Source organism: Eublepharis macularius, chromosome 4 (genome assembly GCF_028583425.1).
Source record: "Eublepharis macularius isolate TG4126 chromosome 4, MPM_Emac_v1.0, whole genome shotgun sequence".
In the NCBI taxonomy this organism is placed as follows: Eukaryota; Metazoa; Chordata; class Lepidosauria; order Squamata; family Eublepharidae; genus Eublepharis; species Eublepharis macularius.
Genome location: NC_072793.1, coordinates 32,636,757 through 32,651,906, shown reverse-complemented (window position 1 = coordinate 32,651,906; position 15,150 = coordinate 32,636,757). Strand labels below are relative to the sequence as shown.

General features: G+C 42.8%; 1 protein-coding gene across 2 annotated transcripts in view; it reads right to left on the bottom strand.

The window, feature by feature from the left end:
• The window catches only part of LLGL2 (LLGL scribble cell polarity complex component 2), an 82,641-nt gene that overhangs the window by 9,232 nt on the left and 58,259 nt on the right, over nt 1-15,150 (bottom strand). For both annotated transcript variants that reach the window (XM_054978270.1, XM_054978271.1), the window contains exons 11-20: nt 12,812-13,029; nt 11,390-11,457; nt 9,600-9,753; nt 9,372-9,476; nt 6,036-6,328; nt 4,453-4,591; nt 3,755-3,905; nt 2,428-2,544; nt 1,298-1,464; nt 496-757 (exon numbers count right to left, since the gene is read on the bottom strand). In XM_054978270.1, the coding sequence (XP_054834245.1) occupies nt 496-757; nt 1,298-1,464; nt 2,428-2,544; nt 3,755-3,905; nt 4,453-4,591; nt 6,036-6,328; nt 9,372-9,476; nt 9,600-9,753; nt 11,390-11,457; nt 12,812-13,029 (1,674 nt within the window). The remainder of the gene's footprint in view (nt 1-495; nt 758-1,297; nt 1,465-2,427; nt 2,545-3,754; nt 3,906-4,452; nt 4,592-6,035; nt 6,329-9,371; nt 9,477-9,599; nt 9,754-11,389; nt 11,458-12,811; nt 13,030-15,150) is intronic.

Sequence of the window (15,150 nt, the reverse complement as noted above, 5' to 3'; positions counted from 1 at the left end):
TAAAACAGAAAACATGGAATTATTATGTGAGATTCAAGACATACCAATTTCTTGTTGGATAGTTCTAGAAGCACATATGGGCATCCAACCCCCTATCCTCCTTAAAAGCCAGCTTTAAATAAGTGCAAGTATTCCACGGCAAGATTTAATTGTTATTTCCCTATTTTTAAATTGATGTGATCCACTCTGCGCCTGCTTGGAGGAAAAGCAGACTACAAATTGAATTATTATTATTATTATTATTATTATTATTATTATTATTATTATTATTATTATTAGCAACAACAACAGCAGCAGCAGCATCTGAGCTTGTTGCAAAAGCAGTCAAGACCCTTGGTCCAGATGGCAATTTCGGTCTTTCCAACAAAAAGTATACTTCGCTTTCCTAGGTATTGTACACAGTAGAATAAAAAGGCTGTTGTCACATGTATCAGAATAAAAGGTTTCCAAAGAAATCACAGTAACAGTAGAACTTGTAGATGACTGCGGTGATACCTTGTCCGTATCTGGTGAACACACAGGAGGCAATGCCGCTTACGTCCTCCTTGCGGATACAGGGATATCGCACTTGTATTTTGAGTAAAGGCAAAGAAATGATGTGGATGTCTCCTAAGTTGGTCAGAACAGCCAGGTCATTTTCATTGTATTCATCTTTACTGCTAGCAAAGCTGGCGACTGTCACCTTCCGCACCCGACAGCCTTCCAAGGCGGTCAACTTGAACTTCAGTTTGGAGCTGACCTTTGGCAATGTGAAAATCTGCCAATGCAAATAAGCAACATTGTATTTACCCATCATAACACAAGCTTTCTGGCTGCAGCAAGGAAGTAGGCTTAGAAGTAGCTTCTTTTCGTCACTAGGGGACAGTCCAGACTTCTGCAAGCAGTTACTACCTCGCAATGCAGGACGCAATCAATTTCACAAGCACCAATACAAGGATGGGATGGTACCATATCCAATTCTCACAGCTTCCAATACCACCTGCTTTGCTATATGTAGTACCAGCAAAAGGCTGGCTTGCCATCCGGATCTACTAAGTAGCCAGCCACTTTCCCTTATTATGTTAAGCATGATTATTAAACTGTATTTAAAAAAATAACACAACCAAGGAGGAAGGTAGAAATCCCTGCTCCAAAGGCAGCTTTCTACAGAAGGCGTAACTGAAATGTCACTCAATGCCAAGCAAGATCCAGTAAAAAAAAAAAATCAAGAAAAAAATGAATTCCCAGGAATTCCTTGGCTGGTGTGTTCCAACAGAAAAATATACAAGCATGGATATGCACATAGCACCACACTTACCTTAAATTGTTCTTCAGATACCACGAGAAGCTGGTGGCTTCCTTGCATATCAGGACTCTTGGAAAGATCATGCGCCACTTCCAGTGGCTCTGGAAGAGGAGTGCTGCGGCCGTCCAGGACAAGAATCCCCACAACAGGAGCTCTGTGCATGAGCTGGATTTCTTTGGCTGACAAATGAAGCAAGCAAAAGTATACACCTCAGATATACACTCCTTCATCCAAAGACACCAATGAGCTGCTCTACAATGTGCACTTCCCTCTTGGAACAATATAAAATGGTACCAAATAAGAAGGGCAAATACGGGTAGGTATACTAGTAACAGACAAAAGTCCCCATATAATGAATTGCAAAGCTGTTATAAACTAACACTTGTAATAGATATGAAAAGACATCAATACCAAGCCCTATGCATTGGGGAGTAGTGTAATATGTACACAACACAATATATTTCAATAATCAACCGGAAATGAAACAGTGCCTATATCTGGCGTACACAATAATGGAGCTTAACAGAAAGTGGTGTAGCTCACTCTATGTGGAACTCAAAAGGTCCAATGGAAAAATTATTTGACGAATAGCATAGCCGCTGCTGTTGAAGATTATTCACGTGGCTCCCTGGAGGACGGTATACGTAGAGTGAGCTACACAACCTTCTGTTAAGCTCCGTTATTGTGTACGCCAGATATAGGCATTGTTTCATTTCCGGTTGATTATTGAAATATATTGTGTTGAGTACATATTACACTACTGCCCAAGGCATAGGGCTTGGTATTGATGTCTTTTCATATCTATTACAAGTGTTAGTTTATAACAGCTTTGCAATTCAATATAAAATGGTGGCAATGCAAAGCAATATTAAATTTTTTTTTACTTGCATTACTGTGGCTGGTCAGAAACTGCAATACTTGAAAGCAATACTTAAAGGGCTTTTATTGTACTGGAGCCATTATCTTTCGCGTTATTTCTTACCGAATACACACATTGCTTTTGACCCTTGCACAAGACATCTGAACTTTCCAAAAGCAGTCTCTCTGCTGGAGGCTAAATTCTTTACATTTTAGGGTGGAAGTGTGTCCTAGTGGTGGAGACAACCATTTAACGAAATGTAAATATTACGAGGCTCACTCACCCTGTTCTGCCTTGACAGGCTCATCCATTCTTCTCTCGGCTGGAGGAACACGCAAAGAGAAGGCATATATGGTGCCCCCATTGGTGCCAGCCCACAAGGACGGACAATGGCGAGAACCTAAAACAGATGCAGAACCTGTGAGCAGAATTCTCATGATGCACATATTGCAAGTGACGGAAAGCAAATCTACTCCTTAAATTAGATGAGGAGCAGTGTTGGACTCTGCTGGTTTCACATTTGTATCACAATTACATTGATGCAAAGAACGCATATCAGACTGAAAGAGTACAGCACAGGAGTTTAAAAAATCTTTTATAGCCCTAAGTGTCTGTGTCCACATTTCTAGCCTTCAAGGTAGTGAGAAAAGATAAAGGAAATGGCAGCTAAGTGGCAAGGTTAATAGGGGAGGGGGGTCCTCAGCCAATACTGGCACAGTTGTTCTCTTCTTCTCCCTCTGTGGCCCTTTCCCATGTATCCCAAGCATTACTGCAAATCAGAAACTTTGCACTTGGAGTAAAACAGAAAACATGTTCTTATGCCTAACTAACCTGGCCACATTTAAAATAGAAGTCTAGAGGTTTTGAACCTAATTACAGTAGGGTACCAGTATTATTTGCAGCAGCAAACACAAAACAGGAAAAGCTCCATGGCTCCTTTAAGACTATCAAATTTAGAACCTGAACCTATTTTATCAGATGCAGTGAATTCCTCTCATGTGTTAAGTCATTCATAGGGTCAAAATAAATGTGATGGTGGGAGATCTGTGTAAACAACTGCAGCACTTTAAATCAAGTGACAACGTCTTGCGAAGGATAAACCCTCCCTAGCTTTCCTGATTGCAAGCGTCTTTATTCTCTCTCCACCACCACATCTTTTCCTGTAAGGTAAAACATACAGGCACAATGTGAGAACCTAGATTCCACCCCCAAGGCCAAGTTGCTGCTCTGGGAGGGGGGGGGAAGAGAGGGTAACCCCTCCATCCCCAATCTGAATCTATCCCACAACTTGTGTTCACGCTTTTAAAAAATATAGGGAATCTGTTCACAGATCTGCTGTTTTGTCTAGTTTAGGCCACAGAAATGGAGTTCCGGTGAAATATTTAAAAATCATAGAACTAAACTTTAAAGCACAATTGGGGATAGCTGTTTGGAAACTATAGCTTTAAAAAAAAATCACCAGAACTTGGGTAAACAGGTTCTGCTTTACACTAGCCCCAGAGCTGTGCAAAGGAGGTCACAGTGCCCAGCTAACTCATCAAATCCCCCTACTCACAACTTTCAGCATAGGAGCACGTGCAAGTCAAAAGGAAGGAGCCCGTCTCACTCACTGTCTCTTAAGAAGGTGTCTGCAAAGTACAAAGTGCGCACAAAACCAGTGAAGGAGTCTTCAGCAGACCGTGCTTCAATCTTCCGCTGGACTGGAGCTAGTTCTATCTCCTGTAGTGCATCCTGGTCGTACCTGGGAATCCCTTCTTGCACCTTTGCACAACAAAAAACGGGAAACAAGAGAATAAAGCTTCATCAATTTGGGCTCTCTCAAGCAGGCTGTAGGAATAGCCTGATAAAGGGATCGCTCTTTTGAAAAATATGCCATTATATTGCTTGGCAATAGAAATAAGGAAATCTTACTTTTAAAAGGTCAAGCAACTCCCACTGCAGCTATTTCCTTCAGTGTCAACTACTTACTGCACATTTAATGTTCAGCAGTGGGATACCTGCTGCAACAAAAAGAAACCTCTAAAGGACAGAATATTTTAGTGTTGCATACTGCCTCTTGCTAGGCTTCTTTCATACTCAGGTAAAACACAACTGTAAACACACTGGAAGACAACAGGCATTTGACCAGCACTAATTCAAGGAATCCAGCACAATTTTGCTCCAAGGGCACCTCTAGCTGCCTGGATTTCCTCCAAAATATCAGGGGTGCAAGCGGTAAGGTCAAGATGTAATACTGCTATGCATTTATCTGCTATCTCCAAGCCAACGTATTACCAGGCACGTGAAGCCAAAGAGGGTATCTCCTCACCTCAGCAGTTCGCCGCTTTCGGTTGGACACCCTACTCCTTCGCATCCGTCGGAAGGACTGACGAAGGGACTTCTTTAAGGATTTCACCCTGGAAAGCGGACCCTCCAATGCCAGCTGGTCGCTTGGATGCAGAGTGCACCTAGAATGAAGCCAACAGAATGCATCACTTCCGTATTCTGGTCAGCCGTAAGTTAAACTGCAATCAAATGCAGGCCGCTTATGAGATTTTTAAAACATAAAAAACCTTGTAAGGTGACATAGGACACTGCCAGGCATTGAATGGGCCAAAATATATGGTTTGCATGTAAGAAAAGCCAGAATTAGGACAGAACCAGCCCGTGTGCTTTGAACACAATATATAAAGGATGCGTTCGGGCATCAGGACAAACTGAGACCGAGCTCTGATTCGGCATGAGGTATGTTGCTGCACTTTTGTGCGCCCCTTCCTCAATACCCGTATGAGGTGCCTCATACAGACCATTGGTCTGTCAAAGTCAGTATCATCTATTCTAGCCAGCAGATGCACTCCAGGTTTCTCTCACCACCCACGACTTTTAACTGGAGATGCTGGGGATTGAACCTGGAGCCTTCTGCAAGCCAAGTATGCAGTTCTACCACTGAGCCACAACTCCACCCCCTTTGCCGTAGAGCTTAATGCAAACCATCTCAATTTGATTAGTGATGGTTACAGTGACTTCAGGATATCCTCTTCCTAGTATGCGTGTCAGCAAAATTCACAGGTAATGCTCCCATGCTGCCTTACCACAGGCCCATTGCATTCTCCTGGAAATTCTGGGCTTACCACACTGCCATTTCGGAGCTATACTCAGTCAACACAACAGTTTTTTTAGGTACCTCCAACAAGGAAGGTTTTCCTGCATAGATCCTGTGTTTCCCTCTTCCCCCTTCCTTTTAATGTCTAGATCTACTCTTAACAACAACATTCAATTTATATGCTGCCCTTTAAGACAACTTAACATCAATTCAGAGCGGTTTACAAAGTATATTATTATTATCCCATCAACAATTACCCTGTGAGGTGGGTGGGGCTGAGAGAGCTCTGGAAGAGCCGTGACTGACTCAAGGTCACCCAGCTGGTTTCAAGTGGAGAAGTGGGGAACCAAACTCAGTTCTCCAGATTAGAGTACTGTTGCTTTTAACCACTATACCAAACTGGTGTAATCATTCCCTCTTCAACTAGGGGGAATGATTACAGAGAGAGGACTGATTGCCTAAGTGATTTCCAAGCTGAGCTTGTAGCTCCTGTTCTTACACACTCTGGCACAACAGTGTGAAAATAAGAGCTGCCATACTGGATCAGACCAATGGACCAGCATCCTGTTTCACATAGTAGCTGACTAGATAATCCTGGAACATCTGGGCACAGAGACCTCCCCATGTTGCTATCCCCCAGCACTGCTATTCAGCAGCTTACTGCCTCTGAATTTTGAAGTTCGATTTAGTTATTCTGGCTAATAACCACCAATGGAACTTATCATGCATCTCTCTAAACACCTGGTAGTTCTATGAATGCAAGATTTAGAGCGGCAAGTAATTTTGTATCTTCCCAGGAAATCACTTACTTAACAAAGACCAGCCGCTTCTGTTGATGATCAAAGAGCCCAAAGCCATGGCTCGTACCAAAGGCCACCAGTTTCCATTCAGAGTGAAGAGCCAGCGATGTAACCACAGCTGGTGGCTGACACTGAACCAAGACAAACGGCTGGAAACCCGGTTCAAACCGAACAGGCCCTTCTCTGGTTCTGAGCCGTTCGTGACCCTTCCACCTATAGCCTTCTTGGTCCTGGAGGAGGTCTGCTTCTGCATGGTCGATCACTTGCTCTGCTTCTTCATCATTTAGTTCCATTACAAGTACCTAAAAGGGACAAAAAGTTCCTTCATCCACCCATTTCGAAATCTCAGCATTACAAACTATTACACGCTCATTCTTCCTCCTTCAGGTTTTTACCTAGAAATCAACAAGGAAGAAGTTTTGCATTTTACTATTTCATCACTTAATTTCACTTTAGGGCATCTGTGTGTGAGAGGAGTCTGCTTCCTCTTCCTACGTATCGAGCAAACTGGTTTTTGGACAAAACTAACATTTTTTTATTGTATAAAACCCTCCGATGCTTGAAGGCAAAGCACGCGACTAGAATCAAGGCAAGATAAGTCTTCTAGCACCAGGTCACTGTTACAGACAACTATTTTACCAAATGGACAGCAGATTGTGCATGGTTAGTAAGCCAACCATCTAAAATTCTTGCAAAGAGGGGGGGGGGAATCCAACCTCTTGCCCTTCCTATTTCTGGTGCAGATGTGTGATGAAAATTTTTACCATCATTTGGCAAGGCATTGCTGATAACCAGCCTACCACATGGTCACATGTACACCACTGCAGGTAAGACCAAGACAATAACACTTTGGCTTTTAATAATCTTGCACTGTGCCTGTTTCACAGAGGGGGACAGATAGCCTGGAAAGTCTACAATCAGGAAATAAAGGCAAAGCCTGCTTCTGCATCCCCTCTGAGCAGTTTTCTTTCTGTGATTCCGAACATGCAGGTTTCATTTATCCATTATGGCTAACAGTTGGAAACTTGGTCACTGCACTGGTCACCACCCAATTCCAGATCACTTATGAACAAATTAAATAGCACTGTTTCCAATGGAACACAACTTACTTTTCTCTACTGCAAGAACTGTTTGCTCCTACTCTCTGCTTCCTCTTCCAAAAGTTTTTAACCCATGACAGCCCTCTCCTCTTATCCAATGACTGCTAAGTTTACTCTGGAGCCTTTTGTGAGGGACTTTGTCAAAAGTTTTTTGGAAGCCCCAGTATATAATGTCTCCTGGATTACCCTCGTTCATATATTTGTTAATCCTCTCAATAGACTCCAGAAGGTTGGTGAGACAGGGCTTCCCTTTACAGAAATTATGCCCATCTTTTTCAAGAGCTTGTTTCTCTATGTGTTTGATTCTAAGAATTTGTATCAATTTACCCATAACAGATGCTATGCTAATTGCCCTGTTAGTTCCTACATTACCTCTGGACCCCTTGTAAAAAACTGGAAGGGAGGCCAATTTTAGCAATGTTGGGTATTGATAGGTCAACAATTTCACATCTGAGTTCTTTAGGAACTGTCAGATACATGCCGTATGGATCCAGTGACTTTTGGTTTATAATCTGTCCATTATCCTTAGAACTTCATCTCTCGTCACTATTTTACTCAACTTTACATCCTTCAGGAAGACAGAGGATCCAGTATTTGCAGGTGATACAAAACATTCAGTTTATTTCCCGTCTCCCCAACCTCCTTTAGCATTCCTTTCACCTCTGACATCCAAGGGTCCCACTGCTTCCCTTGCCTGTTTTCTAATTCTGATGCATTTAAAGATATGTATGCTGTTCCTCTTAACATTTTTAGAAATATGCTCTTCATATTATATGTTCACCCACATTACTGTCAATGTTTTGTCCAAGTCTGAGTTTTCTCTTGCCTACCTTGTTCTAGCAAGACTTCCACTTTTTAAAGGAAGCTTTCTTGCCTTTATGACTTCCTTGACTTTGCTCATTAACTGTGCCAGCTTCCTTTCTAGTCTGGTAATGGTAACTTTTGTAGTTGTAAAACCCATGCCCATACTCTGAGAACTCCACTATTCACACTTCACAACAGATGTTTGTAAGCATGTGTATGTGCTATTTGTTCTATCACAGTTGAGCTTCCCTATCCAGTTTCAGTTACCCAAATATATTCAACCATGTCTATGCATTGACCTTCCAGCAACAAAGGTTTCTCAACTGGAGATGGGCACAAACCAAAATACAAATCAAAGTTTGGTACGAACCGGGCCGGTTCGTGGTTCGCAAACCAGCAGTTCATCAGAGCCTATTTCTGACGAACCACCACAAACTTTAGGCTGGTTCATTTGGGTCGTTTTTTGGTTCATCACTGCAGACAGCCTGGCGCCCATCAGTCAGTTTCCTAGGCAACAAGGGATGGGCTTTCTGCAGACCTTCTGCTGACCAGGAAGTGACAATTTTCTGACTCGGAAGTGACATTTTCATCAATCAAATGAACTGGTTCGTGAACCAGGGCAGGTTTCTGAAAGTTTGTGGGTTTTAAAACATGATGAACCATGAACTACACAGTTCATTTTTCTCCCGGTTCGTGCCCATAGATCTAAGGGTGCTGTGGCAGTTTCACTTCTGCTCTTTGAAAACTTAATGAAAAAAGCCTTGTGGGGAAAAAAGAAGCAGCTCACTAGCCAATCCAGAGATTTCTCATTGCCCACATAACTCACGGACTAACGAAAGCTTTAAAACAATCTTCCCAGTATTCTATTGTATTCTAGTAGCTTTGTTATTAATATCAGGAGCAGGAGGAGGAGAAAGCAGATGTACTTAAAGAAGAAAAACATCCTGAGCACGATTAGGCTGAAGTAGGCTTAACTGCAAATTGGCTGAGTATATGGCAGATAGGCAGAACATATGATGCAGGACCAACAGAGGAAACTTACAATGAATATTGCAAACAGACACAACTACGGAAAGACCATTATAGAGCTACCTTGAGTGATAACCCCCCTCTCCTGGAAAAAGTATTAGAATCTGATTCATGAGGATTTAGTTCCAGAACCTGTTTAAGCCAGGGCTCAGCTCAAGAACATATAAAACAATGCCTGGGTATGTATTGCTTCTGCACCTGCAGCCCTTGGGATTATGACAGGTCAGGTGGAAAACCATCTAGGCCTGCTGTTCCTTCATCTTTCACTTTAGTGGGAACAAAAATAAAATCACCAATGCTCTATGGGGAAGAGCAGCATCTATGCAGAATCCTGGTGGGATCATCTGGCCAGCTGAAAAGTGTCCTTCCAAGCACTCCCCCCCCCCACAGTCTTTCTAGAGTATTTTAATACCTGCCCTGCTGTTCCTGCTATAGCAAAGTAGCCACTGTACTTGCACAGGAAGATCTTCTGGATTCCAAGCCTGGGGTCATCACTGTAAGGGTCAAAAGAGCCAACCTGGTATGGCAGGGAGGGAAGAAAAAAAGAGGCCACCTTAGCACACAGCAAGAACTGATACAACAGGGTGACTTGTTTGCAACTAGACTAGAGCAGGTCTTGCCCAAAGCATGGACATCTCACCTTGCGCAGTGGAGGCCACTCATCATCCCCCATTTGGTTCATATTGTCATTGGGATCTGCATCAGTCAGGAACACCCTCACTGTGCTCAGCTTATATAGGAGGCTCAAACATACACCAGACGCATTCCAGAATCGCACTGTACCATCTTCGTGCCTGACGGAAACGAATTAAGAAAGAGGCAAGCAGATCATGCCAATGTCACCGCCGACTTTTTAGGCCTCAACAACCCTGCAGGGTTTGGCCAATGCTAAATACTAGGATGCACAGTCACATGGAGTACAGACCACAGGCCTATTAGACATAGACGTTTAGTTCGGCAATGATGAATGTACATTCACAGAAGACCACATCAACGTTCCCCTGCGGCTATGCACAGCAAGGGAAGAGTCAATAGCGGTGGGAAAGCTGTCTTTTAGGAATGCCTGCCTGCTTTGTCATTTGACTGAAGAACTCCAGGGTTCCTCAGAACACAGTTTGAAGAGAATAGAAGAAAACTGCTTTCTGTATTTATTTCCACATGTTCATAAGCAACTGCTCTTTCATCTGGCTGGGAGGAATTTTTGTTCATGATAACTACCACTCTAGAAAGCTTTTGTTACATTGTCCAACAACTTAATGTGAAGGGCCACAAATTGCAATGAACATTCAAAATGAAAAGGATAGGAATAATACGGACAGGCACGATTTGTATAAAGGGGTTTGTAGTAGCACAACTGGCAGATCCACATGCCCAGTAGCAAAGTGCAAAACTTTCATATGGCTCTCTCCGAAACACCACGAGCCATGCTTATTACACTCAGCAAGGAAGTAAAAAAGGCTGATCTGATTAATTCTACAACAAATGTTTCTGAAATTAGTTTCCATCAGGGGTCATTTCGTAGAAAAACAGCTGGAGGAACTCATTAGCATAATTCATTAACATAACTCAGTAGCATATACCACACCCCTTGACATCACCTATCTTGGTTGTTTTGGACCCAATCCTGGCCATTCAGGGCCGAAACTGGGCCCAAAATGGCAAAAAGGGGTCCAAAATGGTCAGGATCGGGCCACTGCTGAGCGGGAGAGCGATCCACCACCCATCAGAGGCCCGATCCGGGCAGTTTCGGCCCCAATCCAGGCTGAAACGGGCCCAAAATGGCTGAGTCAGGTGGGCAGGGCCACCTGTCATGTGACCTCTTTGGGGAACTGCTGGAACTGCATTCCTGTGTGTTCCCCCTCAAAATGAGCCCTGGTTTCCATCCCACTAGGGTTTATGAAGTCCAGTGAAAGGTAGTTATGCTTGACCATCTGTTCTCAAAATCAGGACACATAATTCTCAGGAACACCAAACACTACATCTCCTGTATGTGCCTGTATTTTGGAGCAGCGTGGCATGATGCCTAGACCTTCAAGTGAGACAATTTTATCAGAAATCTAGAATGGAATCCTCTACAGATTTTGTACAGTTTTTAAGTTGCTTTTGATGCTCTAGATGAAAAGAGTAATAAAGTCATAACGTGCATAGGAAAAGACACAAACATACACACCAGGCAATCAAGTACAAGTACCGTTGTTCTCTTATACCTTACAAGTCCACTTGTGTCGGGAACGGTCACCAATTGTCATCAATGAAGTTAAACTACAGGCATGCCAGTCTTAAAAAAAAGGTCACTTTATTTCCCTTTCAATGTTATGACCCTCACATTACTCCTGCTGACAGTCAAACAGAAGTCTGCTATTTCTGCCAAGAGTCTCCGCTCTGCCATCATACTAGTAATATGAGGAATCTCTCAACTTTTATACTTACCCTGTAAGCAGCAAGTCCCTCTGGGGAGGATCTGGAGCCAAACTGGTACCTCCATCAATTGGCCAGGGCTAAGGGAAAAAATTGTGACAGGGGTCAATGCTTACCATTTTAAAAACAGTAAGTATGTAAACTGGATGGTGGGTGGGAGGGAAGCATTCAACAGCAAATCTACACAGATCGGTCATTTGTTGGATTAAGGCTATAAATCAGTTCTTTAAGGTTTTACTAGCCAATTTCTTCTTGCTAAGGTTTAATGTTAACAGTTGGAAGGAATCCATTAACCTACATTCTCTGCAAACAGCAGCAGATGTTGCAGAAAGCTCAGTGCAAGCACTGGCCCGAACTGCTGGAAACACTCCGAGAGACAATCCGTTTTCACAGTGAGTCGGTAAGGCCAGAGAACATTACTGTCACCTTTGAGGGTGATGAGAACTGAGCCTCCCAGTCTCTCTTATCACGTATTACTTGTCTGCATCAGGATGCACACAAGGCCAGACTGCACAAGTCATCAAGTGGTATAGAAATCCATATTAACCCACACATTCAGTAATGCAGGTAAATCTACAGTAAAGTACGCAAGCTGAATTCAAGAACCATAATTTGATTGCTTTATTAGTAGAAGAGGATTGAGATTTGAAGGATATTTTTAAAAAAATGCAAAGCAAAAGGGGCAGGAGAGGAGAGGAGAAGAGGAGCACTGGAAGTACTTCAGGCTACATCCAATCCATGCTTCTCAGAAGGAACAATGGATAATCTTGAAATCGGATTTCATTGAATCAGATTCTCTCACTTCTTGCAGAACATTCATCTGATTGGATCCCAAACCACAGGGCATCCAAGGAGCAACCCAACCACCTTTGCATTAAATGCAAAATTGATCATCGTTCCAAGGATTGAAGGAAAATATTTTCCTGAGGGTTCAATATGCATATTGGATATTATTTATACTTCTTTAACCCCATGGGTACAAAACTGCTGTTAAGCAAACCTGCTTTCCAATTTCAGTTCCTAGTAGTTGCACTCCCATCCATCCTAATACATTAACAGTGTACACCCTTCCTTGGCCATCTGTGTATCTAAAGGTTCCCCCCCCCCCTTTCTGTTAATCAAGCACTAGCAAAGATTATTCTACAAATGGAGATTCATATAGGTTTTGTGGGAGTTACTTCATTTTGTGTTACAGTAGTTATTCCAGGTTTTCCCTGCCAGGTAGGTTATGGACTGGGGAGGTAATTGCCTACAACTGTTCGGGACTGAATTTAAGATTTAAACGCTGAAACCTCCTTCTCCTTTAAAAGCAGAAACATCCCAAGAAAAAGAAAACAAAACAATCCTGAGATGAAGTCTAAGATTGTTAATTTGAAAAATTCACAGCAATTGTTCACTTTTTCATTCCAGCTCTACAAAAACATGCCGTCGTACCATTTTTGAGAAGTGGGAATTCTGTTTGTTCCCTGCACTAATGATCCTTTCCCACAACTTCAGTGGGATATTGGAGACATGGTGGGAACAGGTGATGGCTGAGCAGTGAAGAGATGCAAGGTACGGAGGTTGGACAGAAGGCCAGCCGGGAGTCTTGAGGTCTATTACCACCAGCTCTTCTTCTGCTAGCACCACCATTGCAGATGGGTCATCAAACTCTGCAGGGAGAAGAAACTCAAAGACTTCATGCAGGAAAACAAGAGGGCATTCAGCAACAAATACCACGGGAAAGCCAATGATTAAGACTGTCAGGATCCACCAAGTGCATTAGGGAACTTTATGGTATTCTCAGCTGTGGGTATGGCACAGTGGGTGACTTCAGAGTCAGTTCTTGTCTTAGGGGCTCCTTCACCGAATTCTCCCCCTCAGTAGTGGAAAAATGAAAACTATACTCATGGACAGGGGTCATTTCCATAGAAAAAGAGCTGGAGGAACTCATTAGCATAGGTCATTAGCATATGCCACGCCTCTTGCTATCACCAGAAGTGTGTCATTAGTATAACTGATTTGCATATGCCACACCCCCTGACATCACCTATTCTGGCTGTTTTGGACCCAATCCTGGCCATTCAGGGTCAAAATTGGGTCCAAAACGGCAAAAAGGGGCTGAAAATGGCTGAAAAGGGGCACAAAATGGTCAGGATTGAGCCGCTGCTGAGTGAGAGAGTGGAGTGATCCACCACCTGTCAGAGGCCCGGTCCAGGCCATTTCGGCCCCAATCCAGGCCGAAACGGGCCCAAAATGGCTGAGAGTCAGGTGGGCGGGGGGGGGGCCCACTTTGGCAAACTGCGTTCCTGTGCGTTCCCCCTCAAAATGAGCCCTGCTCACAGAACTGCAATGCCAGAATTAGTCTGCTGTCTGATTCAAATACATATGGAAAAACTGATACACTTAGCACCTGACTAAATACATGCTTTATTCAAGATTGTCTTAGTAAATGCTACACAAAACACGCCTTCCCCCCAAATTCTGGAAGTCTTGTTATTTGATGTGAGTACAAGGGCTGACAGGATCTGTCACCCGCAGCTAGACGACACATCACAATTTTGCTTATGCTGCATGGATTGTTGTTATTTTTGTGTCAGATGGAGGAACTAGCCCAGGTCACCAGAAGTGATCTAAGCAATGTTGCATGTTCTGTTTGGGAACAAGAGCAATTTTAATTACCAACTGGAAGTCTCTACTATAGATGCTGCAGGCGCTAACCAGAACTTTTGTTTTCAGAAAGCAAAATACATATATTTGCACACTAAACTTTACAAGGATCAGCAAGATGGGATTATTGTCAGAGCAAACACACAAAAGTTCATTTGCAAAAAGGAAAAGCAGCATTTTGTAGCATGTTGCAATAATTCTGCACAAATGGGCATGGCAGAATTTGCTTCCATGGCATTGGTCTTCCCACTAGAATACTGTCTTGCAATACCAAAGATGCAGTATGCAATTATTCAAACTAATATAGTACTTCGGTTTCTTACTGCAGTTGACTGAACCAGATATTGTTTGTAATTACTCACTTAATACAGTTTGTGGTCTTTGTCTCCAAAAGGCTACTCGCCTTAAAACAAAAAGGCACCCTCCTCCTCAAGGTTTTGCTTCACATTCAACCTCTTCTGTATTTGTAGTTTCAAAAACTCACACCAAATGTCAAAGAATGCTCTTTGTAAGCAAAGAATCTATAGAGCCCCTCCAGGGCCATTAACAACTTTCTTCCCTTTTTGTATCGCTCAAGAATTCAAAGCTGAATGGATCACAGTCAGTCACCTCTGTGCCTAAAGACAAGTGCAAATAATACCAGCACCACCCCCTACTGTGTATGCAGACATGGTCATTCCCAGAAACACTTTATTGGTGGCTGGAAGAAGAGGAAGAAAGCTGATACCCCTCCCTATCCTGAAGGCAACACAGCAATCTAGAATTCAAACTGCTGCAACACCTCAGATACCAGCAACAGCCAAAAAAATGTACAGAAATAAAACTGTGCTCCTCTGGATACCAAATTTACATAACTTGACATTTTGGACACTGCATTATACATGAATTGCATTATACCCAAACTGTATTCTTTGCAGAGCATTATGTTAATCACAGATGTCTATAAGTTGTTTATAATGTGTCTAGTTAGCTTCTGCATTGTAAGATGAAAGTCCAAATAACTGGCCCTGCAAATGTCCTATCCAGACCATGGGAATGTCAAAAAGGTTTCCCAACCCCACAAGTGCAATTATGTAAGCAATACTCATTAACATAAGTGGATTGGGTATACTGTGAGTGCCCTG